General features: G+C 46.1%; 1 protein-coding gene across 2 annotated transcripts in view; it reads left to right on the plus strand.

Annotated features, from left to right (window-relative positions):
* SVOP (SV2 related protein) overlaps positions 1 to 22831 on the plus strand; it is a 61842-nt gene extending 39011 nt beyond the window's left edge. For both annotated transcript variants that reach the window (XM_033097495.1, XM_033097497.1), the window contains exons 7-16: positions 1100 to 1163; positions 3025 to 3150; positions 4961 to 5089; positions 7306 to 7379; positions 9754 to 9830; positions 12958 to 13065; positions 15796 to 15907; positions 16806 to 16887; positions 19853 to 19942; positions 21217 to 22831. In XM_033097495.1, coding sequence (XP_032953386.1) covers positions 1100 to 1163; positions 3025 to 3150; positions 4961 to 5089; positions 7306 to 7379; positions 9754 to 9830; positions 12958 to 13065; positions 15796 to 15907; positions 16806 to 16887; positions 19853 to 19942; positions 21217 to 21423 — 1069 coding nt within the window. In that variant the 3' untranslated portion in view covers positions 21424 to 22831. The remainder of the gene's footprint in view (positions 1 to 1099; positions 1164 to 3024; positions 3151 to 4960; positions 5090 to 7305; positions 7380 to 9753; positions 9831 to 12957; positions 13066 to 15795; positions 15908 to 16805; positions 16888 to 19852; positions 19943 to 21216) is intronic.
* Positions 22832 to 23238: the final 407 nt, after the last annotated feature.

Consider the following 23238-nt stretch of genomic DNA (forward strand, 5'->3'; position numbering starts at 1 on the left):
AGAACCCAACCTTCTGGTTGGGCTGGAATTGAAAGTATCAGTATGAACTCATTGTTTTTTTTAAAACACATATACACAGATAGATAGCTAGCTAGCTAGCTAGCTAGCTAGCTAGCTAGCTAGATAGATAGATAGAGAAACACGTATAGATGTATGGTGTCCATGTGTGGTGTGGGGAGAGAGAGAGAGATTGAGAAATGGAGAGACAGAAATAGATGGATGGATGGATGGATAAATAGGCAGGCAGACAGATAGGTAGATAGATAGATAAAGGGGAACAGGGAAAGCTCTTCCTTATAGTAGGATGTGAACTAATAGATGTAGATGGAATAATGGAAATAAAAATTCTATTTGTTACCATCATTGTGGTGGCTGATTCAGGCAGAAATGGTCAATAGATGGGATGCATAACTTGATGGGTAGAGGTTCTATAGAGAAGAGGATATCGGCATAATCTCGGAATGTTCCCCTACAAAGTTGAAACGGTAACTTTAGGGTGGAGAAATCTGTCAAACACCAACTTGATCCGGTGATGGTTAATATCGCCAGTGATACGATGGGTTGACCTCATGTCCCCTAATTTCAGGCCTTGGGAAAAGTTTGCATCATTTCCGTGGGGATCCTGCCAAGAAAACATGGCCTGAATCTGGTCACAAGGAGATATCAGATGGACCCAAGATGAGGGGCATCTTACAGAAGGAAAGGCCTGTCCTCTTGAAGATTAGTCAGGACTTGAGCGGTAGGGAAACCTGAGGAAAGGCTCTAGAATGAAGCTGCCCGTCATCTCACCACCTTATTTTCCCCTAGATTCACTGACTCGCGAGGAGGGCTTGATGGTAGCAACGATTCAATTTGAGACTCATATGGGGAGTTAATTTTCAAATGTATGTGTCAGAGCCCCGCCCCTGAGAGTCTGTTTCTGAAGGTCTGGGGTGGGACCTGGGGATCTACATATAAAGTCATCAGTCCCAGGAAATTCTGATGTGAGTGATCCATGGATCGCACTCAGAGGCATGTTGGCTTAGAAATTCTGAAAGCTGTAGCCATCTTCCCACTCCGTCCTGACCTTAACCCCTTTTCTCTCTCTTTACTTTCCCAGGGTGACGCTGTACGCTGAGTTCCTTCCCATGAAAGCCAGAGCTAAGTGTATTTTGCTGATTGAGGTAAGGAGGGTGGCTGGGTTTCTGGAGAATTCTCGGTTTTTGGCAGGAGGTTCTCAGGTGTCTTAAGCTGCAGGGCAAGGCAAAGGGAGTTTAAGAAAAAATATAACAGATTCACTATGCAAAGACTTACACGGATCAGGTATATTGATTTTTGACATGGTTGTTTTGAAATATGGGTAAGTCCTTCAACTGACAAGAAAAATTCAATCTACTATCCCTTTAAAAAATGGTGGCATGTCGTTGTTGAACTGGAAATGGCTTTTATCTGAGAGTTAGTGCTGAGGGGTGCAGCAAAGTCTTCCTACTTCCCCAACCCCACCTGTAGCATCACCTTCTACCCCTGTTTGTATCCTGATTAACCCGTGTCTTGTCTGAGAGCCCTGTTCTTGGTCACCTCGGCGACCTGCAGGTTGCCTTAAAACTCTCTTGGTCCAGCCAGTCCTTCTCAAGCCCCCCTTCTCCCAGGGTCCCGTGACCCATGTTCCAACTATTATCTGGAAGATCTCAGGGCAAATACGTAGCTGCCCAATGGCCCCTCCTCCATGCAGTGGCAGAATGGTTTATTTGTCCCTGCTGGATACTAACGCCCACAGTGGGGACTGTGATGGCACTCTGACCTCCCTAGTCACCATGACCACATGACGATATTGATCACGTTGACCCCGCCCAGCCTGACTTCACCATCCTGACGGCATCTAACCCTGATCAGTCGGGATGGTAGCCAGCTGGTCCACGCTGGTATGGAGGAACCAGTCGTTTAAATATTGAAGTGCATCTGTGGCCGCTGATCCTAAACCCCGATGACCCCTCATTACCTGACACCCTGTGTTCGCGTAGGACACCCCCCTAAAACTCTTCATGATCCAGGAACTAAAGAGTAAACTTCTGGCCTCCTCATGGTGGGGGATGGAGGAAGGGTATGACCCGTGTCCATTCTGCTTGGTCAGTGCTCTCCCAGTAGTTAGACATTTTGATTATCACCCTGGTTGTCAGCAACAGAAAGGGACCGTGGCTTCTTTAAGCAAAAGGGGGTTTAGGAAAGTCTTGAGGGCTCCCAGAACTGTTGGGGTAGCTCAAGGACCAGTCTTGGAATGGACAGTAGTTGTAGGGTCACAGCAGAAAACAGCATACTCAAATTAGGATAATTTGAAGAGGGTTTCACAGAGGGACTATTTATACAGTCCTTGCAGGGCTGTTACCCCCCAGGCCTGAAGGGGCAAAGGAAGGGAGTAATTAGCAGGAGGGGTGGGGAATGAGTTGTAGGGTGAGGGCTGTTAGACAGGAGCTGTGACCTTCAGGTGAGGGATACAGCCAGCCCGTGACCACCCTGCAGAGAGGGAGCCAGATGCATGAACGCCCCTCCCTCCCTAGGAGGGTCCCCACGGGCTGCACCCAATGGGAAGCTAAAGGACTGGAAGCCTGTGGATGCAGTCCATACAAAGAAGGATGGAGCGTGACTCGGAGAGGCAAACAGAAGATATCCAGCCCCAGAAGGGGCAGTTCTGCTAAAGGAGACGGGGGTACTGTTTGGGAGGGGAAATGGATGTCAGTAGGCAAAAACCAACATGTCCAGGACCATATTGGCCTCGCACAATAGTTGGTCATATCGATATCCTTAACCAGAGCCACCCCCTTGCACAGTCCCATTGGTACCACGCAAATATTATACATTGTGGACGGCACCCTTGGGAGATGTACAAGATGGCGGCTCTGGCTCAACCATATGGACCCCAGGAAAAGTGATGACCATTCCGACCTCGTGGACCCCAAGGACCCCTTGGGGATCACCTTGTGTACATGACCCTGAAATGGCTCCTTGCCGGTGCTGCGTCCATCACTAACCCCCGTTCTCCTGTGCCAGGTGTTCTGGGCCATCGGGACGGTGTTCGAGGTTATCCTGGCTGTGTTTGTGATGCCCAGCCTGGGCTGGCGTTGCCTGCTCATCCTCTCCGCCGTCCCGCTGCTCCTCTTTGCTGTCCTGTGTTTTGTAGGTATCTGAAGAGATCTCAACCTCTGCTACGTGACCTCATGCCGCTGTTCACTATAGTTTGGTGGAGAGGGGGTGGAGGAGGCCACCAAAGCCACCTTTGAAGGTTACTTTTTTAAGTCAGGAAATGAGACAAAGGGACAGGGCCTGGGGCTAGGGCCAGCATGGGGTCCTGGGTTTCCTCCAGACAGACACCACTGGAATGTTCTTTAGGGAGATAACAGAATGTTCTTTAGGGCGCGGGTTCCTTGTCCTCTCCACTGTAAGATCTATACTTAAGGGGACTGTACCGGAATAGTTGGGACTCTTAAGTTGCAAGTGACAGAAACCCAATTCAAACTGGCTTCAGTAAAACAGGGAGATGGACACACGACAGAGGATTAAATCTCTGGCTTCAGACATGGCTAGGTCTAGGGGCTCAAATGATCTCTCCATCTCAGCTCTGCATCAGTTACACCCCCCAGGGAGATCATGCCACATATTTCATGTGTAGATCACATGCAGGAAACACTTCACAGGCAGTGGGCCCCAAAATAAGCCTTTAGGCAGGTAAGTCTCATCTATAGTAAATAATATAATAACTCCTGGTAATGACAATCCGTATTGTCTGAGTAGCAGGCTGTGTGCTAGACTCTTTACGTGCATTATCATATGTATTCCTCCCAATTACCACAGGAGGTAAGGCTATAATGAACACCTATATCATAGGGTGACGCCAGCTGCTGTAACAAATAAAGCACCTATATTCAGTAACTTAACACAATAGTTTATTTCTCACATAGCAATCTATAAGGGGTGATCCTGTTTGGCAATGGGATTCCCAGACTAGGTTCCTTCCAGCTTGGAGCTCTGTCATCCTGCAGGGCTGTGGAGTCATCTACATGCAGACTGGAGAAGGGTGGGTGGAGACACACACTCAACGTCCTAAACCCTTGGCCAGGAATATTCCCACTCATAGGCCATTGGTGAAAGTATGTCACATGGCCTCACCTAGATGCAAGAGGGGCCACGTAGCCATATCCAAGGGCAATTCTATACTATGGAAAGGGAAGCGTGACTTTGACTGGACATTAGCAATCTCTGCTACATTCTCATTTCACTGATGAGGAAACTGAGGCCCAGGAAGGTTGACTGACTTGTCAAAAGGCACACAGCAAATAAGCAACAGAGCTAATCGGAACCAGCTCTTCTTACTCCAAGTCTCACACTGTCTCATTTCACAGATTATATAATTAGTTGGGGTTGGGACTCTATTCGGCCTAAAGGTCTTTCTGATTTTTTTCTGTCTCTTAGACTGAGTTTACAAGATAATGCTAAACACAAGTGAGGTATAATTTCCTGAGAGATGGGGATAACGATGATGATAATGCGGTCAGTTTTCTTTTTTTAATATATATATATATATATTTTTGTGGCAGTCTTAATGTAATTCAACCTTCCCCTGGAACACTGACAGCAGCGCCAAATAATAGGACCAGGAACGGCAACAATAATGACTGTATTACCCCATTCTAAGCACTGAGCTAAGCACTTTGTCTGCATCACCCTACTTAATCCTCTCAGCAACCCTAAGAGGTAGATCTATTATTATCCCCATTTTGTGGATGAGGAAATGGAGGCACAAAGAGGTCAAGTAATTGCTCAAGGTCTCACCACCAATATACTCCATGGCAGAGCCAGGATTTGAGGCTAGTTCTCTGGCTCCAAAGCCTCAATCCTTACCTCCTCCACACACAGATGAGTATGTCTCTGGGACCCAGTGTTCTGTTCTGCCTTAACCAGCCACGCCTGGGTCCCCTGTCCCCCACAGTGGCTGCCAGAGAGTGCAAGGTATGATGTGCTGTCCGGGAACCAGGAAAAGGCCATCGCCACCTTAAAGAGGATAGCAACGGAAAATGGAGCCCCCATGCCACTGGGGAAACTCATCATCTCCAGACAGGTCAGTGCCTGGCCCACTGACTCTGCGGTTTGCTGTCCCTGTGTGTGCAGGGCTGTGCTGCGCGTGTACCTGGGTGGGCATGCGTGTCTGTGTGCTCCCGAGTGTACGTGGAGTGGATGGGTGTGCGGTGGGCAGGACCGGCAAGGGCGATCGGGCAACTCCAATCTCTGTATTTTCACTGCCAAATCCTAAAAGGGCCACCTGGAGAACTTAGCTAGTGATTAGCGAAATGTAAAAGCAGCGTCCGCTAGTGGGTCCTATACCTACTCTTGCTTCGGCTTCACCTTTCGGTGCCCATGAAGTCTGATTAGCAAATGTGATTGATGGGCCAAGGCTGGACGGTAAAACCACGTTACAAAGACTTAGATCCAGGCGGCCACACCACGCCTGGGTGGACGTCCATAATGGATGGTGCATCGTTCCAGGTGACAATACCGTCAGGGAATCCACCACAGTGAGGATTTAGGAGCGCCTTCCGCGTGCGCATGCGCACCGCTCACGTCGGGGAGAAGGGAGCCCGTCCGGGCCCTCGTCCAGGGCAAATACCCTTAGGCGAACAACAGATCCCACAAGGCATTTATTTTGTAAAATAAAATTATATTTCTGATTGTTTCTATATTATGCAAAAAGAACTGAATGGAGTATCACCAAATTGAAAGGAGGGGTTTGGCATGGTCTGCCAATATACAGGCCAGGAAGGCTCCGAGAGGGTGGTGAATCCTGAGAAAAGCAAAACAAGAACAGAAGGGCTTTCCAGAAGCAGACCAATTCTCCAAAAGCAAAGTTTCCTGAGTTAACTTGCCAATGTATTAATTTACCAAAAACATGTTTTAAGGATTATTCTTTTTTAATGTATTTAGTAAATAGGACTATTTTCCCTAAGTATATATTAATACATTTATTCATCAATACGTTCCAACATATATTCAGTAAATATTCCAAAATATATTCAGTAAATACAAACATTCTCAAATATATTCAATGAACATTTTTAATGAATGCTGTCTTTTATTGAAGACTATATTACAAAAATATCTGTATTCATGAAAACATTATTCATAGATAGACTAAACCCATGGCCTGTAATTTTTTTTTCACTTTTAGCATGCTCTCAAACTGCTACTAAGGAAAATATGTTCATTAAATATATCTAAGACTATAATCAGTCGTAGAATATGTATATTTTTTTAATTGGGGATGGGGAACAGGACTTTATTGGGGAACAGTGTGTACTTCCAGGATTTTTTTTTTTTTCCCAAGTCAATTTGTTGTCCTTTCAATCTTAGTTCAGCTTCAAGTTGTTGTCCTTTCAGTCTTAGTTGTGGAGGGCGCAGCTCAGCTCCAGGTCCGGTTGCCGTTGCTAGTTGCAGGGGGCGCAGCCCACCATCCCTTGCGGGAGTCGAACCGGCAACCTTGTGGTTGAGAGGACGTGCTCCAACCAAACTGAGCCATCTGGGAGCTCAGTGGCAGCTCAGCTCAAGGTGCCGTGTTCAATCTTTAGTTGCAGGGGGTGCTGCCCACCATCCCTTGCGGGACTCGAGGAATTGAACTGGCAACCTTGTGGTTGAGAGCCCACTGGCCCATGTGGGAATCGAACCGGCAGCCTTCGGAGTTAGGAGCACGGAGCCCTAACCGCCTGAGCCACCGGGCTGGCCCTAGAACATATGTTTAAAAGAACATTGTAAGGGAAAGATCTGGATAAATTAGCAAATTATAGGAAATTGGCAAATGGGTCATTTAACTAGTCAGTCTTTTGGCATATTGGCTTTTGGTGAATTGACTGTCAGCATATTAATTTTTGTTACCTTGACCTAGAGCTGGGGATGAGGCATGAAACAGTTGGACACTCTTTGAACTGCTTTTCTGCTCTCTGCATCCATGGGACCACCTCAGAGCCCTCAGCGGGGGGCCAATCCCCGAGGGGTCTGCTCCCCAGCTTTAGGATTCCTGGTTGAGGTTGGGGGGAGGCGGAATGTCTCTATCCTTGGGAATCAGGCCTCTGGACATTGCCTGGTCCTGGCTGAAGGGGCCAAATCGGCTGCACTGGGCTGGGGACTGAATGCTGTGGATTTGGGTCCTGGGTTCTTGGAGCTTGAGTGCCCAGCCTACCAGAAACCTCCATCTCAGCCATGGGGGTCCACGGATCTCCAGCCAGCAGCCAGTGCCCACACATCTGGAAGCGAGGAGAGTAAGCCGCATGTTTTATCTTGAAACAGGAAGACCGAGGCAAAATGAGGGACCTTTTCACGCCCCACTTTAAATGGACAACCTTGTTGCTGTGGTTTATATGGTAAGAGCCATTTCTTGACACTTTTGATCCCTTTTATCTGTGCTATCTTGGGTTTCGTTTTAACACAAAGCACGGACAACTTTTTGATTTCGGGCAGCATTTGCAAAATTTAGTAATCACTTTTCCTGACTTCTGTCTTATCCAGATATCACCTGTACTAATTATTTATTTTCCTAGTCTTTTTCTTTAATTTGATTCACTTTGTACTCAAATAAATGCATTTTTAAAGGAAACTAGATGTCTGCTTTAAAGAAAAAAAGCTTCAATCTCAGGCCATAGATAGTAGGTGCTCTTAAAGAAATACAGTAAAAAGTAGTTAGGTTGATGGTTTGCCAAGGCACCGAGTGACTGTGTTTAAGAGACAGACAGACAGAGAGGGGAGGTGCTAAGGACTCATTAACATAAGTAACTCATGGCTTAAGTGAGCCTTAGGACGCAATCCAAAGAATTGAAAGGAAACTTAAGAGGTAATTTTTTTCCCAATGAGATTTCATATTTATGCTGTATCAGTTCCCTACACTGCCCATATTGCCTTGGGTATCACCAGTGCACCGGGCCCATATTTTGGGAACCACTGATGGGGTCAACATGGGCATTCTTAGAACTTTTGATGTAAATGATGTTGGATCTGCCGGTGTTTCTGGGTGTGGGCCGGGAGCGTGTCTCGTGAGACCAAAGAATGGAAACACGGACCCAGGAGAGGCAAAAAGTTTTAAAAAGAGGATAGTTTATGGAAAGCAAAGGGTCAGAGCTCCCGTAGTGGAAGGGGGGGGTCCCAAATGGGGGTGCCCAGTGACTGAGGCAAAAGCTCTTCCTTTTATACCTTCCCCTGCCTGCTTGGGGAAGGGGGCTGGAGCCTTCCGATGGAATTCATCTATCAGGTTTGTCCTGTTTGCTCATCCTGAAGGGATTAACGAAATAACCCACTCCTGTCTATCAGATCTGCTCCTTTGTCCGGCCAGAAGGGATTTGAGATAATTTATTCACCTCAAGGCGCATTCTCATATCTTTGTCCTGGAGTAAATGAGACATTCCAGAACCTGGAGTTCCAGGATATGGCTGCCTTTTGTTTATTTCACCAGGAACCCCCCCCCCCCCAACCTAGCAACATACTAACCTGTCTCAGTTTCAGTCCTGATCTTGTTCTCCTTTCTAAATAACAGCCATTGGCGGGGGTGGAAAGGGGGCATTTGCAGAGAGTAATTACCTTGAACTCCACAACTAGTCAAATTACCGCTCTTCTTTCAATTCTCTTGCTACCAAATCGTGTACACAGCATTAACAGTGCGCAAAATTGGCTGGGGCAAGGCTTTGTGTTCTGTTCTAACCAGTTCTCAACTTTCCTATTCACCGTTAGCAGGGGTGCTAATAATAATTAGCAGGGGAGTGTTGTGAAAGTGGTCAATTGTCGGGAAGAGGAGGGGAAAACTTTGATAATATACAGAACTGGGCTCCGTTTGCAGGACTCCATACAGAACTCTGCCCCCGCAGTCCTCAGAGCTGAATCAACTACTCAAGCATTTATGAAATACCTGTTGTGTCCCCAGTACAAGTGTGGAGTCTGCAGGATTTTTAATAGGGGGTGTGGTGGGGGCAGCAGCGTTAAGGGTATCTATCTTTCGAGTGCGTGTGATTCTGTTAGGCTGACACCACTCCAATACTGGAGCAATGAAGTGGAGACTAATCTTAGCACAGTACACAAATCCCTCAATGTGCAAGTACATATTGTAACCCAAGGAAAGTAATTATTGGTGTGTGATTGTGACTGAGTTCCCACATATTGTACTATACAGGATGGAATGTTCTGGTCCTACCAACTTGAGTATTCCGGTACGTGGGACAGTTGGGAATTATTTAACTGCGTCATTCCGATCTGAAACTCTAGAGAAGTCTGCAGACTCTGCACTTGGACTGGACACACAGCAGGTGTTTAATAAATGCTTTGTGCATTTTCTTTTTAGCTCTTAGGAATGCGGGGGCAGAGCTGGAGGCCAGTTCCGTGTGTTATTAAACCATTCCCCTCCTCTTCCCTTTCCCCATTGGCCAAGTCAACCCAGAAGCCCTGACAGATGTCAACACTGTTTTCTTCCAAATTTTGGTCCCCAATTCCCCGCCCACTTGCCAAATGAGTAAACAGCTTTGGGGGTGGCATGTGTGTAACGTAATACAGTTCTTGACCTTTCAGAGGACACAGGATCACTTCCCTCTGTCCTATTAGTATGCTTTGTGCCTGCCAGCCCCAGGAAAACCCAGTGTGGCCAGTGCCAAAGAGAGTCACTGCAGTTGTAGATGCAAGTCCTTCCCGAGAGGACAGGGAGAAGGGACTTGCATTTCTCTGATCATTTCTTTGCCTTTCTTGCTTCCTTCCTGGCAGGTTTTCCAATGCATTTTCTTACTATGGATTAGTTCTGCTCACCACAGAGCTCTTCCAGGCAGGAGACGTCTGCAGCAGTGAGTATGGAAGTTCTCTTTACCCGAGCACCACCCTTCCTCCCAACACACAGTCACACACACACACACACACACACACACACACACACACACCCCTCAAGTTCTGCCCTTACAGGGCCCAGCCTTGCACAAGTCCCAGTGACTTTTACCCCAGCTGTCTTGGCCCCACAAACTCCAGGGAGAAAGTTTCTGCAAAATCTGAGCATGGGAGATCTGGACTGTGGTTCTGAGACTCTCTGTAGAAACCTAGACAATCTTGTCATGAGAGAAGTGACATGACAGTGGAAGCTCCGTAAAGTACAGCACTGAGTTGGACGGCTGGCTTTGACAATTCTCGGGTGCCCATTAAAGCTGAGAGCCAGCTTGGATCTCAACTCTGGCCACGCAACAGAATCAACAGAATCACCGAGGGGAGCTTTTAAACAATCCCAGTTAAACAATGCCAAGACCAATTGAATCAGCATCTCTGTGGGGTGGAGCCCCAACATTAGTGGATTTTAAAAGCTCCCAGGTGGTTCTATTGTGCAGCTGGAGGTGGGAACCACTGGACAAAAGGGACGAATAAAAAGCAACGTCTGTTATGCAGATGTGTGGGCTTTCAAACCATTCTGTCTTTAAGAGGATACTAGATTCCTAGCACTGAATCCAGGATGAGAGAGAAAGGGATCAAGTCCTTGCTTGTCTGCAGGATTTGCCCAGTTATCTTTTTCATAGTACGCCTCTTTAATCTTAGCTAATAGTTTTGTTTATTGGCATAAGGATTTAATGAGATGGTGGAGTCACATCTCACTAAAGCCTGTGAGAGTCTAAATTAATTGCTCTGAGAAAGTGGCTCACTTGTAGATCTGGGGTCTGGTATTGATTGAACATGATTCGCATGCCCCTAACAGTGGACCTGCTTAAGCAAAACAGGAGGATCCAGTGGCATGTTATAAAGCAGGGATTGACACTTTTTTCTATAAAGGGCCAGATAGTAAACATTTAGGGTTGGGCCATACAATTCTTGCCATTGTAGCAGAGAAGCAGATATGGGCAATGTGTAAATGGACAAGCTTTGCTTGTATTCCAGGAAAACCTTATTTGTGAACCCAAATTTGAATTTCATACCATTTTCACGTCATGAAATGTTATTCATCTTTTGATTTTTAAAATGTAAAAACTATTCTTAACCCACGTGCCACGCAAAAACAGGCAGACCAGATTTGCCCTACAGGTGATAGTTTGCCAACCCTATTAAAAAGCTCTCTCTTATACCAGGGTGGGAAAGTGATACTGTGAAACAAACTCACGGCCAGAAATCAGGGAGCCTTAGTTCTAGCACCACGTAGCTGTATGACTTTGGGCAAGTCATTCATTCAGTATTTTCTTAGTACCTACCTACCAGCTGTTAGGATATATATCGATGAATACAAAAGACAAATATCCCTGCCCTGTGAGCTTATATTTTGGTGGGGAGAGAGAAAAAGAGAGACTAGCGTAATAAGTAAGGAAATTATATAGTGTGTTGGAAGGTGATAATTGTGTTAAAGGAAAAACTTGAAAGAAAAGGTAAAAAAAAAAAGGTGTGAAAGCCTGTCACACAATCATAAAATGAACATAGGCCATTTAACTTATCAATGAATGAATGAATCAGTTGTTAAGAACTGTGAAATGTCTGAAATTTTACCCAGTTGCAAGCTGACTAGTTAGCCTTTTACAGTTTGCACAGATGCTAGCAGAGGACATGACACCCCTGGGTCAGAGATGAAGGACTTTATCACTCCCAGTGAGAGCAGTAGTGAGAGTGTCAGCATTTTCTTACACCCACTCCTTAAGCCCCACTTCCCACAGGGTGACATGAAGAAGGACGGGTGATACATGCAAAAGCAGTGGGTTGTGTTACAAGAAAGGATCCCTGAGGTCAGGGCACCCAGATCTTTTATGCTGGATGGTAAGCCTGTCTGCCCTTTGCCCTGCAGGGAGACACTCTATCTTTGAAGGCCATAAACAAACCTGCCCTTTGCTCCAAAGGGAGATACTCTCTATTTTTCGAGACTGTTTGCGAAACAAACATCCTTGAAAAGATCGTCCCAAGCAAAGGCAGTCGTGGCCTCTGCTTATATAACATGCAGAAACATGAGTGACCCATGGAGAATTGGCTGCTAACATCAGTAAGAGGTTACAGCTGCTTCAAAGGCGAATGCAAAGCACACGTGTATACAGGCAATCAGCAATGCTGAAATGGATTCACAGTTAGAGGCAAAACTTGTCAGTGTGTGTAAGGAATAATCCATTATGTCACCACCAGACCCTGTTTGTCTTTTGATGGACAAGAATGATTTGCATTTGATCAGTGTTCTATCATGTAGGAAGTTATAAAATAGCTTGAAGATAATGAAAGGAGAGAGAATCGATAGGGGTGCCTTTAGACAGGACACTTTTGCCCATTTCAAAGTCTTTCATGCTATTTCCTAACAAATGATATGGAGGAAAAACATATAATAGAGCCGGGTCAGGGAGGTCAGAATGGGGCTGAGCAAGGGGTAGTGGGTAGGTTGAGGTTTTAAATGGAGTGGGCAGGGTGGTCTCAGTGAGAAGGTGAGATGTAAGAGAAGACTTGAAGGAGGTGAGGAAATTAGTCGTGGGACCATATAAAGTGCAATTCAGGATGAGGGAGCAGCCAGTGCAAAGGTCCTGAGACAGGGTGTACCTTACTTGGTGAAGGAACAGCAAGAGGACCAGTGTGCGTAGAGTAGAGCGAGCAAAGCAAGGGAGAGAAGATGGGATCAAGGAAGTAATGGGGACAGATAATATAGGTGGGGATCTTTGGAGTCACCCTAGAGTCTATCTGCCACAAAAGCACCTCGTACGTGCCAATTAGAGGCTAAGCACATTCGTCTGCACAGCCTGCTTTCATTGTCTCAACCACTTTGCCCAGTAGTTTTTTGAGGAAACTGAGGCTCAGAGAGACGAAGCCGTAGCACCGCTGGTTGGAACTCAAACCCGAGTCTGTCTGACTCCTGAGCCTGGGCTCTTTTCACAGCACCCCAACCAAATCATACCCAGAGAAAGAGGTATGGGGCGCAGGAGGGTGGGATTCAAGGCTCTGTGCATGGCTCTTCCTCTCTGTCTGTCTCCTACTTCCCAGTCTCCAGCTGGAAGAAGGCGGTAGAGGCAAAATGCAGCCTGGCCTGTGAGTACCTGAGTGAGGAGGATTACATGGACCTGCTGTGGACCACCCTCTCTGAATTCCCAGGTGAGGGACCTACAAGAGGTGGGACTGGGACAAAGAAGGCTGCGAATGTGGCAGCTGTTCAGTGTCCCATTCCTGGTGTCACCTGGAAGCAAATCCCATTTCCAGGGGAGCCGGGGATTTATTTTTTCAACCCTTCGCTATAAATTGTCAAGAACTATGAAGGGGCTGAGATTTTACTCTACTTTTAGGCTAACAAGTTAAGCTGCCCAGTTTCACGCATGCTGGCAGAAGACGTGAGATTCCTGGATCAGAGACAAAAGACTATTACTCGTAGCACAGCAGATAGCATGAACAGCATGATAGAGTCAGCTCCTGTTGCCCCAAATCCCACAGAGATGATGAGGAAGGACCCAAGTGGGTGCTACACATGCAGTGGATTTGCAACACAGCTGAGGAATCTCACGCTTTGGGAACCCAAATCTTTTATAATAGGCGTCCAGAAATAGCCTTTGTCCCAGAGAGAGACATCATCTTTATTATATCAGACTATAAATAGACCTGCCCTTTGCTTTAGAAAGGGACTGTATCTCTACCTTCCAAGGCTGTTTCTATACAAACAACCTTGAAATGATAACCTGGAACAAAATGGCAGCTAGGACCTCTGCTCAGAAGATGTGGAGAAATAGGAGAACCACAGAGAATTGTCCCCCAACACTAGTCACACTGGAAGGGATCAATGGTGTGTCAAATATCCAAAGCTGCCCATAAAGAAAAGGCGATCTATTTCCTTTAGAAGGAATAATGATTATGATAATAATAATATCTATTTAATAATAAATAAGCTTTTTGGTAAATTTAAAAAATATTCAGTATTTATTAAGTGCTTACTGCATAAAAGGCGCTGTGCTAAATGTTTTACACATACGTTCTCACTTAATCTTGTGACATTGTATAATTATTCCCATTTTACAACTGGAGAAACTGAGACTTGGAGGGTTACAGCAGGAATTGTTCCTGCTATTTGCTGCTGCCAGTATCTGCATTTCTGTGCCTGAGGGCTATTCGGGAGGAATGGAAAGCCTCCGTATCTAAAAGCAAGCTAGGTGGCCGGAAGTGCCAGGGAGTTAACACACGGGAACAGCCTTCAACCAATCACTGTGGGAGTTGGTGTATCAATAGTTCAACTTCCTCACCCATCAGGCAGGAGAATTCTAAAGTACATGTTCCACACTGGCTCCCTGAGTCCTCTAGTGGAATTCAACAGCAATTGCCCACAGTGGTAACTTGCTTGATACGCACCTTTATTAGTTGCTTCCCTTTCCTGTCTCACTTTTTCACTCTCCTGTTTGGTGTTTCCTTGGATGACCTCCCACATAAACACTTTATACTTGCACTCAGAGTCTGCTTCTTGGAAAACCCAACTAAGACACTGAGTCTTACCACTGCCAGAGCTCAGACCTGTGGTCCCACCCCAGATCCCAGAGTTCTTGCTCCTCTACTACACTGTTTATCTTCTAAAACCCTTTTCCCATATGGCTTAGTAAGTAAGAGACTCTGGAGTTCAACTCACCATTGCCAGTTGCCATTTCCGTGATTTCAAGCACTTACCACTTCCATGATTTAAGCTTTCTAAAACTCAGATTATTCTTCTTTATTATGTTTATTGTTTTGTTCGTTTTTGTTCACTGACACATCACATGCTCCTAGAACAGTTCCTGACACATAGTAGGCACTTAATGTATTGATTGAATAAATGAGGGAAATGGGGCTATTTAATAGCATTTCTTTTGGAGGGTTGTGTTGATGATTAAACAAGATAATACCATGTTTCTCCAAAAATAAGACCAGGTCTTATTTTAATTTTTGCTCCAAAAGACGCATTAGGGCTTATGTTCAGGGGATGTCATCCTGAAAAATCATGCTAGGGTGTATTTTCCGGTTAGGTCTTATTTTCAGGAAAACACGGTAGATGTAAAAGTGTTTGGCCCAGATTTAATAATTATTAATAATAATAAGCACTATATGCTATACTGCCTCTACAGAGATAAGGAGTGTTATTTTTATTTAATCCCATTTTACAGATGAAGAAATTCATGCTCAGAGAAGGCAAGGGACTAACCCAAAACCACATGGCAAATTAAAGGAAAAATGAGGCCTTAGAACCCATGTGTTTCTGACTCCCATCCCAGGAGTCCACTGCCTGGATTTAGCAAGTGCCGCTATTTAGGCTCCCCATGATGTCTGTATTAGTTATCCATTGCTGCATAACAAATTATCCCAGTTTTAGTGGCTTAAAACAACACATATCTATTACTCTGTTTCTGTGGGTCAGGAACCTGGGAGTGGCTCATGAGGGTCCTTTGCCGCAGCATATCTCACAAAGCTGCAGTGGAAGGGTTCGCCCAGTGGCTGCGGTCTCATCTGAAAGCTCAGCTGGGCAGGATCTGCTTCCACACTCACTCACATGGTTGGTGGCAGAATTCGATTCCGCCAGGGTTATTGGAGCAGGGGCCCTCCAAAGGCCATCTTCAGTTCCTTGCCCGGTAACCAACAAGGCAAGTGCATGAGAAGAGCCAGGGAGAGAGAGAATGCCAAAAAAAACAAAAGTCACAGCCTTTTATAACCACGTCTCAGAAGCGACATCCCATCACTTGTGCCGTATTCTGGCCATTAGAAGCGAGTCACTAGGTCCAGCCGACTCTCAAGGTGAGGGGTGTGAATACCAGGAGGTGAGGGTCATTAGGCGCTACCTCAGAAGCTGCCTGCCATGATGCCCCTGCTCCCTGCCAGGTGTCCTTGTGACTCTATGGATCATTGACCGCCTGGGCCGCAAGAAGACCATGGCTCTGTGCTTCACCATCTTCTCCTTCTGCAGCCTCCTGCTGTTTATCTGTGTTGGAAGGTGGGTCCTGAAACCAGCTCTGTCTGGCCAGCAGGCTTATTTCTCAGGTTGTGGTCAGTGGCTCTTTGAGCCTGCGGGCTGTGGATTGTACCCCCTGTGGGTCATCTGAGGGATCCCCCCAACCTTCATAGGACTGAGGCTCTGGGCTGCCTTAAAACTGACCAAAAGAACAAAGGCTCAAAGTTGGGGCCTCTGATGGGGGTGGGAGCAGGAGGGCACGTAGGTCCAGGTTTTGCTCTAACATGATCACATTTAGACTTTTGACATTGTCTCCCAATGAGATCATGCATATCAGTGTTTAATGTATGTGTGAGTTAAAAGTGTTCATTTGTTCCCATGGAAATATTTCAGATAGGTCCTGTTTTATAATCCGCTTTGGGCATGTCTCCTTTTTTTTCTATCAAAATATGGAAGTGGCCTGGGCCTCTCTTGATCTCTGACAGGCCCTGATGAGGAATCTGAGGAGGGTCTAGAGACCTAGCTTAGATCCTAAAATGTTGATGTTCTGGGATCTTCCTGGGAACCATGGGACAGAGCGTTGGGGATCAGGATTATCCTAAAAGTCCGGACCAGAAGTTGATTTTCTCTAGCTCAGCTGGTTCCTGGCTCAATACCTGCCCCCACTGGGTCCTGTCTGGACTTTAGATACTTTACATCACTTGCCCCCAACCTGGACACCACAGATGTTTCCATCTGTGGTCTAGTGCTTTGGAGAATGATAAACGTTAAAAAGCCAGTCTTTAGAGATGTGAGTGCCCCCGTACCTGCATGAATATGTGTTGGGTGGGGGTGGGCTTTGCCTATATCTGGGGTTCAATTCTGCCAGGGCAGATAGGACTCTGCTGAAACAATCTGACAGAAAACAGTACTTGCTCATCTGCTTTTTTTCTCTCCTTAGAAATATGCTCACTCTGTTACTCTTCATTGCAAGAGCGTTTATTTCTGGAGGCTTCCAAGCGGCCTATGTTTACACACCTGAGGTAGGAGGGGTGTCTGGGAGCAGGTGGGGCAGAGATGCAGGGAGTTCTGCCTCTAGAAACACCCAGCCTAGGCTCCTTGGTATGAAATTTGTCCTTGTGTTTGAGTGACAACTGTGAAGCCCTAAGTTATTTCAGGCTATCAGTAATTTTTGTCTGCTTATAAAAAAGCATATGTGCAATGTAAAACTTCCAAGTGTTACCGAGCTGTGTAAACTAAAACTAAAAGGGACCCCATTCCCCCTTCCTAGAGGAAACCTTCTTGAATAGTGTAATGTTCTTCCAGATTTTTTTTCGAAGCACTTAGTGATGTATGTTAGTGACTGCATCAAATTGAGTAATTGAGCAATTGAGAAGAGTTTAATAAAGGGACAAATGACAGTGATGTGGGGCAGTGCCCAGAGCTTGCAATGTGGTGAGGGTGGCTGGGACAGTGCTGCCATCCAAGACTGGTGGGTGAGGACAGGGGCCTGTTACAGGGTCCCGGGAGAAAGTTGTGTAGAAAGCAGCTTTGACGTTAGTTGAAGGATGCAGGTGGCCAGAGGCAACCTAGAAGGGAAGGAGCAGGAAAGTGAATACCCCAGCCTCTCTCACCCACCTCCTGCCCATGTCTCAGTGGGGCTTACCATTGGCAGACGCCAGAGGGCCAAGGAGCCCTTTGTGGTCCACATGCGCCAGCTCCCAGGGCAGAGAATGAGGTGGGGAAGGGTAGAGAGTTCTGGAGAGGAATATGGAAGATAATGAGCCCAGAACATATGGATCTGCTTTGTTCTTTTTAATAGCTGCTACACTATACTGTGCTATTTTGTACAATACTACATACCGTGTTTCCCCGAAAATAAGACCTAGCGGGCCATCAGCTCTAATGCAGCTTTTGGAGCAAAAATTAATATATTTTTTATATAATATAATATAATATAATATAGTATAGTAAAATAAGACCGGGTCTTATATAATATAATATAATATAATATAATATAATATAATATAATATAATATAATATAATATAATATAATTAATATCATATACTGTAATACCAGGCCTTATATTTTTGCTCCAAAAGATGCATTAGAGCTGATGGTCTGGCTAGGTCGTCTTTTTGGGGAAACACAGTAGTACATATATACAATATCTATTATATACTTTACTACAGTATATTATATACCGTGTTTCCCCGAAAATAAGACTGGGTCTTATATTAATTTTTGCTCCAAGAGACACATTAGAGCTGGTGGCCTGGCTAGGTCTTATTTTCAGGGAAACACTGTATATATACTATACTGTACTTCACTACACTATATAGCATATATACACTCTATATACTATATACTGTACTATACTATATTACATACTGTGCTTTATTATACTATATAATTATGTGTTTATTATTGATACATTAACATACATAACTATATATAAATACATTGTGTTATATTTACTTTTATATAATAGTACATATAGTTGTATTCTATTATATGTATATAATATACACACACACAATATAATGTCCATTAGTCTCTTCTGAATTGTAAACTGTGGAATATCAACTGTGGAATTCAGTCACAGCAGTTAGAAAGACTGAGGTAGCTGTCTGTGCATTGATGTGGGTAGGGTTTTAAGGTATATTGCTGAATGGAAAAAGCAAGTTTCAGACTGATATGCTCAGTATGATACCAGCTAAATTTTAAAAACAATGCTACATATTTTCTATACCCATATTTTTTAACGCATCGGGGAGGAGAGGTTCCAGATTTCATAATGGTGGAATCCTATGGGGAGAATTTTCCTGAGACAGGGAGTGGATTAACAGGGAATTTAAGTTTTTTTACAAGAATATATTTCTATATTTATATGTTGCTTGTATCACTGAGTAAATTAAAATGTCATATAATGCATATGATGTGCACTCAAAAAGTATTCATTGAATGAATGAATGAATGAATGAATGAATATATATACAATCACAGAAAAACTAGAAGAATATGCATGAAAATGTGACAATGCTTATCTCGGAGGGGTGGGATCGGGCACGAGCTTTGTTTTTCCTCTTTAGGGTTTTCATTCTTTTTAAGCTTCCTGAACTGAGAGCAATGTGCTTGTCAGAGGCCTGTTAGCTGCTGTTACAAATAATTCCCAGAACAGAACGTATTGATACCACAGAAGTTTCTCACTTAGGAAACAGTCCAATACGGGCGTTCCAGGTTGGCTGACAGCGTTCTTCCCCACAGTGATTTAGGGACCCAAGCTCCGTGCATCTTGTGATTCCCTCACCCGGTGATTGTTAACCAAGGGCGATTTTGCCTCCCACGGGACACTTTGGCAATGTCTCAAGATATTTGGGGTTGTCAAAACCGGGATGGCAGGTGCAGAGTGCAACCATATCTAGTGCCAAAGTTGCAAAACCCTGCCCTAGGGCCTCGGAATCCTCCTTCCAGCCAGCAGACAGGGGAAGGGAGTGGAGAAGACATGCCCACTTCTTAACTACGGTGGCCTGGAAGATTCTCAGTGCCTTCTCACTTTGCCTAGGGGACAACTAGGCACGTGGCCACTGCTGGGTAGAAACGGAGACACTGTGTAAACATTTCAGTGTCTCTTTATGAAATGCCTTGAACATCCGTGACCCATGCTTCAAGGTGAACTAGTGAAAAGTGGCAGGTAGGACAGTACCTGGATCTTGCATGGAGTTCCAGGCGGAGTTCTTTGGTGACCATCAGGGCAGGAGGACCTCATCACAAGGTTCCCACCACAGCTCGGCCTCTTGCCCTCTTTCTCAGTTGAACTTGAACTTCCTATCTCCTTTGGTGGGAGACTCTCCACCCCATCTCCCATCCCTTAATAGAATCACCAACACCGGAGGGAATCACCCGAACTTCCGGCTTGCCCCTGGGGTCAGTCACATCATTCCTGAGCTGGAGAAGAGGGAAGGACAGTGGTTTCTCAAGGCTACATCTGGTGGCTGTGTTTCAGGTCTACCCTACGGCGACACGAGCCCTGGGCCTGGGCACCTGCAGCGGCATGGCAAGAGTGGGTGCTCTCATCACTCCGTTCATTGCTCAGGTAGGTGCCATCCCAAATACGGAGGAGGTGGTCATGAACAAAGCCATTGCGTGGTAGGCAGCTACTATATGCCAAGCCTTCTGCAGAGCCCTCTGTGTGCATTAGCTTATTTTAGCCTAATAACCTACCTTAGGAGAAAAGAGATACTACTTGCAGATGAGAAATCTGAAGCTTAAAAGGGGAAAGGGACTTGCCAAGGTCAGAGTAGAAAAGATGGGAATCAAACCGGAGTCTTTCCCATGCAGAAGACTCCTGGAGGTGTTGTATGATTTGGCCAGAAACAATTTGGATGAAAACAAGTAGGTCAACTTGATTTCATGGGAAACAAATGTCCCCATCCCTGGTTTCTGAGTTGGATAATTAGGTGGACTTGTAGAATTTTGCAATTCTTTGTGTGTCTTGAAGCATTTCTACCCATTTTTAGGGGTCCTGTTTTGAAACCGTTTTGTTTTTTTATTTTTTCCTGTTTTGAATCACTTTTTGAAATTGAGATGAAAGCCACGTAACATAAAATTAACCACTTTAAAGTGAACGATTCAGTGGCATTAGTACATTCACACTGTTATGCAACCACCACCTCTGCCTAGTTCCAAAACATTTTCGTCACCCCAAAATAATACTTTGTACCCATTAAGCAGTCATTCCCCATTTCCTTCTCCTCGTAGCCCCTGGCAACCGCCAATCTGCATTCTTTCAGTGTGGATTTAGCGATTCTGACTATTTCACGTACATAGAATTGCAACACGTGGTTTAGCCACGTAGTTCTGTGCTGCACGCTTGTTTGTGACCATTGTATGTCACTGCTGACTAATATGGTTGAGACTTGCGATGTGCCTGCCTGGTGCCAAGGGCTCCTGAGGTATTCTGTCATTGAGGACCCGGATACTGCCTGTATGCCCGTTTGGCAGATGAGGAAATGACGTTCAGCTCTGCTGTGTGATTTGCCTGGTGCCATCAAGCTAGGAAGTCAGCAGAGGTACTGCCCCAGGAGAGAGTGTTGGTATAAGGAATACAGATTCTTGGGCCAAGGGGGTCTGGGTTCAAGTAACATTCTTAGTATCTTCACGAATGTGGGTATACTTTTCACCCTCTTCGAGCTTCAGTTTTTCCCTCTGTAAAATGGGGATGAAGTATCTACCTCATAAAGCTGTCGTGAGGACTAAATGGGACAATCACACAGAGTGCTTTCAGGAAGGGCTGGCATTATCCATATTATCTGGTGGGTAGTCCATTCAGAAGGGATGGTCTGACCAGCATGCATCTTCCTCCCCCAGGTGATGCTGGAATCCTCTGTGTACCTGACGCTGGCGGTGTATAGTGGCTGTTGTCTCCTGGCTGCCGTGGCCTCCTGCTTTTTGCCCATCGAGACTAAAGGCCGCGGACTGCAAGAGTCCAGCCATCGGGAGTGGGGCCAGGAGATGGTCGGCCGAGGGACGCACGTGACAGGCGTGACCAGGTCGAACTCTGGCTCTCAGGAGTAGTGACCAATAGGGGACTGAGCTGGTCTTTGAGGCTGTCGAGCATGGGGAGCTGGTGGAGCCCAGCTGGGGCACTGACCATCACTGCCGCCACCAAGAACTCCTCTAAGAGTCCAGCCTGGAACCTGGTTGCTCATATTCATTGAGACCCACCCGGGGATGGAGAGATGTTTGCTCTGGGGGTTCTCTGTATGTGGAAGGGGAGGTTTGTTAATAACCTGTGGATCTGCATGGGAAAACTGCCACAGTAGGAGTGCCTGGTGACGCCAGTAGCCAACCAGACGCCATCCAGAATCAGCTGGTCACACCCTTGGTGAACAAAAACCAAAAGATCTCTGTAGATACAGTCCAGGCCCAAACCCCAGTGAACCCTGCCACCCAGTGTGTCGACACCTGCCACCCACCCGTAGGTTTCTCCTCTACCCTCAGCCCCCCTTTCTTCTTTGAAATCAGAGGTGACCCAGGTGTGACCTGAGCAGCTTTTTCTTGGATCCAAGAAACGTTCCCTCCGATGAGGCCCCTCGGTTTGCCTCCCCAGGCAGGGCCTGACTAGTGGAGGCTCTGGCAGATGGACATGCATTTGAACTTGAGCCATGTACCCCACCTGGCTCCCTTTGGAGTTGCTGTCCCTGGTTCTTAGGGGATCCAAATGTGTCCATGGGGACAGCTGGGCTTGCACCAGATGACAACCTCAGAAAGCTGTTACCCCGGGGCGTTAGAGACTGAGGCCGAAGGGGGTGAGAATCAAGCCGAAAGCCAAAACAGGGGCCTCCTCTTTGGCAGCAGTGAAGGCCACATTGGGGCTTCTTTTCTGGTCCCCTCCTCAGTCAGGCGGATTGATGACTCTTGGGGAAACAAAACAGTTAACTCAGGTCTCAGTGCTTTTTATTTTGAGCATGGGTGGATAGCTAAATGGACAGAGAAAAGTAAAGGATGCTACACCAGCCATCTGTCCCCATTGGGGTCAGGGGACCAGGAACCCTTCCCTCTTGGTTCTTCTGCCACCCTTGCTGTCTAGGGCTGGCTTGATCTTTACATGGCTTGGGGTTCCAGCGGTGGAAACCATGGTGGGGAGGCCATGGGGTGGGGAGAACCAGGACGACCCAGGCGTCTGAAATGTGTACATTTTCAAAGGAAGAGAAGGGAGGTCAGTAGGGTTTGAGGTTGGCCTTGGAAGGAAGGCCTGGCACCGTGTCTCTGCAGACAACACCTGCCTCCAGGATTTGGTTTACACGAGCCTTTTCCCCATCATGAAGGCAGGGAACCTAGAGATGCAGGGAAAAAGCGGCCGGATCCCATCAAAGGCCAGAGAAAACTGACCCTCTGCTTGGACATACCTGCTTGAAGTCAACATTACAAGGAAGCCAAATGTGTACGTTCATCTCTTATTAAAACATGTTGGTGATGGACATTGCAAGGGGCGAAGTTTGTTTGTCGTAATGTCCTAGTGACAGTGTAGCTTAATGGTCTTGCCAACTTTATCCATCCAGGGTCATCTCAATGCTTTCATAGGACAATCTTTCCCATAAAAGGGGAAAGCTGCACAATGGGCTGCCACCGTTACGACTTTGAGTCTGTTGGAGACAGCACCGTCTTGTAATGGTGTTGAGGTCACAGTGGTCGGCTTCTTCAGGCTCAAATACTAGGGTGACTGCAAATGATCCCGTGTCCCTGAAATAGGGACTGCAGCCGCCTTGGCCCAGGCAGTTAGAGAGGAAGTGTCTTGGCAGATCTACCTCTCCCTGACACTGTAAGTGTATCCTGGAACCCTGAGTGGCTATAGCTCTAATTATTTCTGGTCTGCTGAGCTCTCCTGGG

This window comes from Rhinolophus ferrumequinum, chromosome 25, assembly GCF_004115265.2.
Source record: "Rhinolophus ferrumequinum isolate MPI-CBG mRhiFer1 chromosome 25, mRhiFer1_v1.p, whole genome shotgun sequence".
NCBI classification, from domain to species: domain Eukaryota; kingdom Metazoa; phylum Chordata; class Mammalia; order Chiroptera; family Rhinolophidae; genus Rhinolophus; species Rhinolophus ferrumequinum.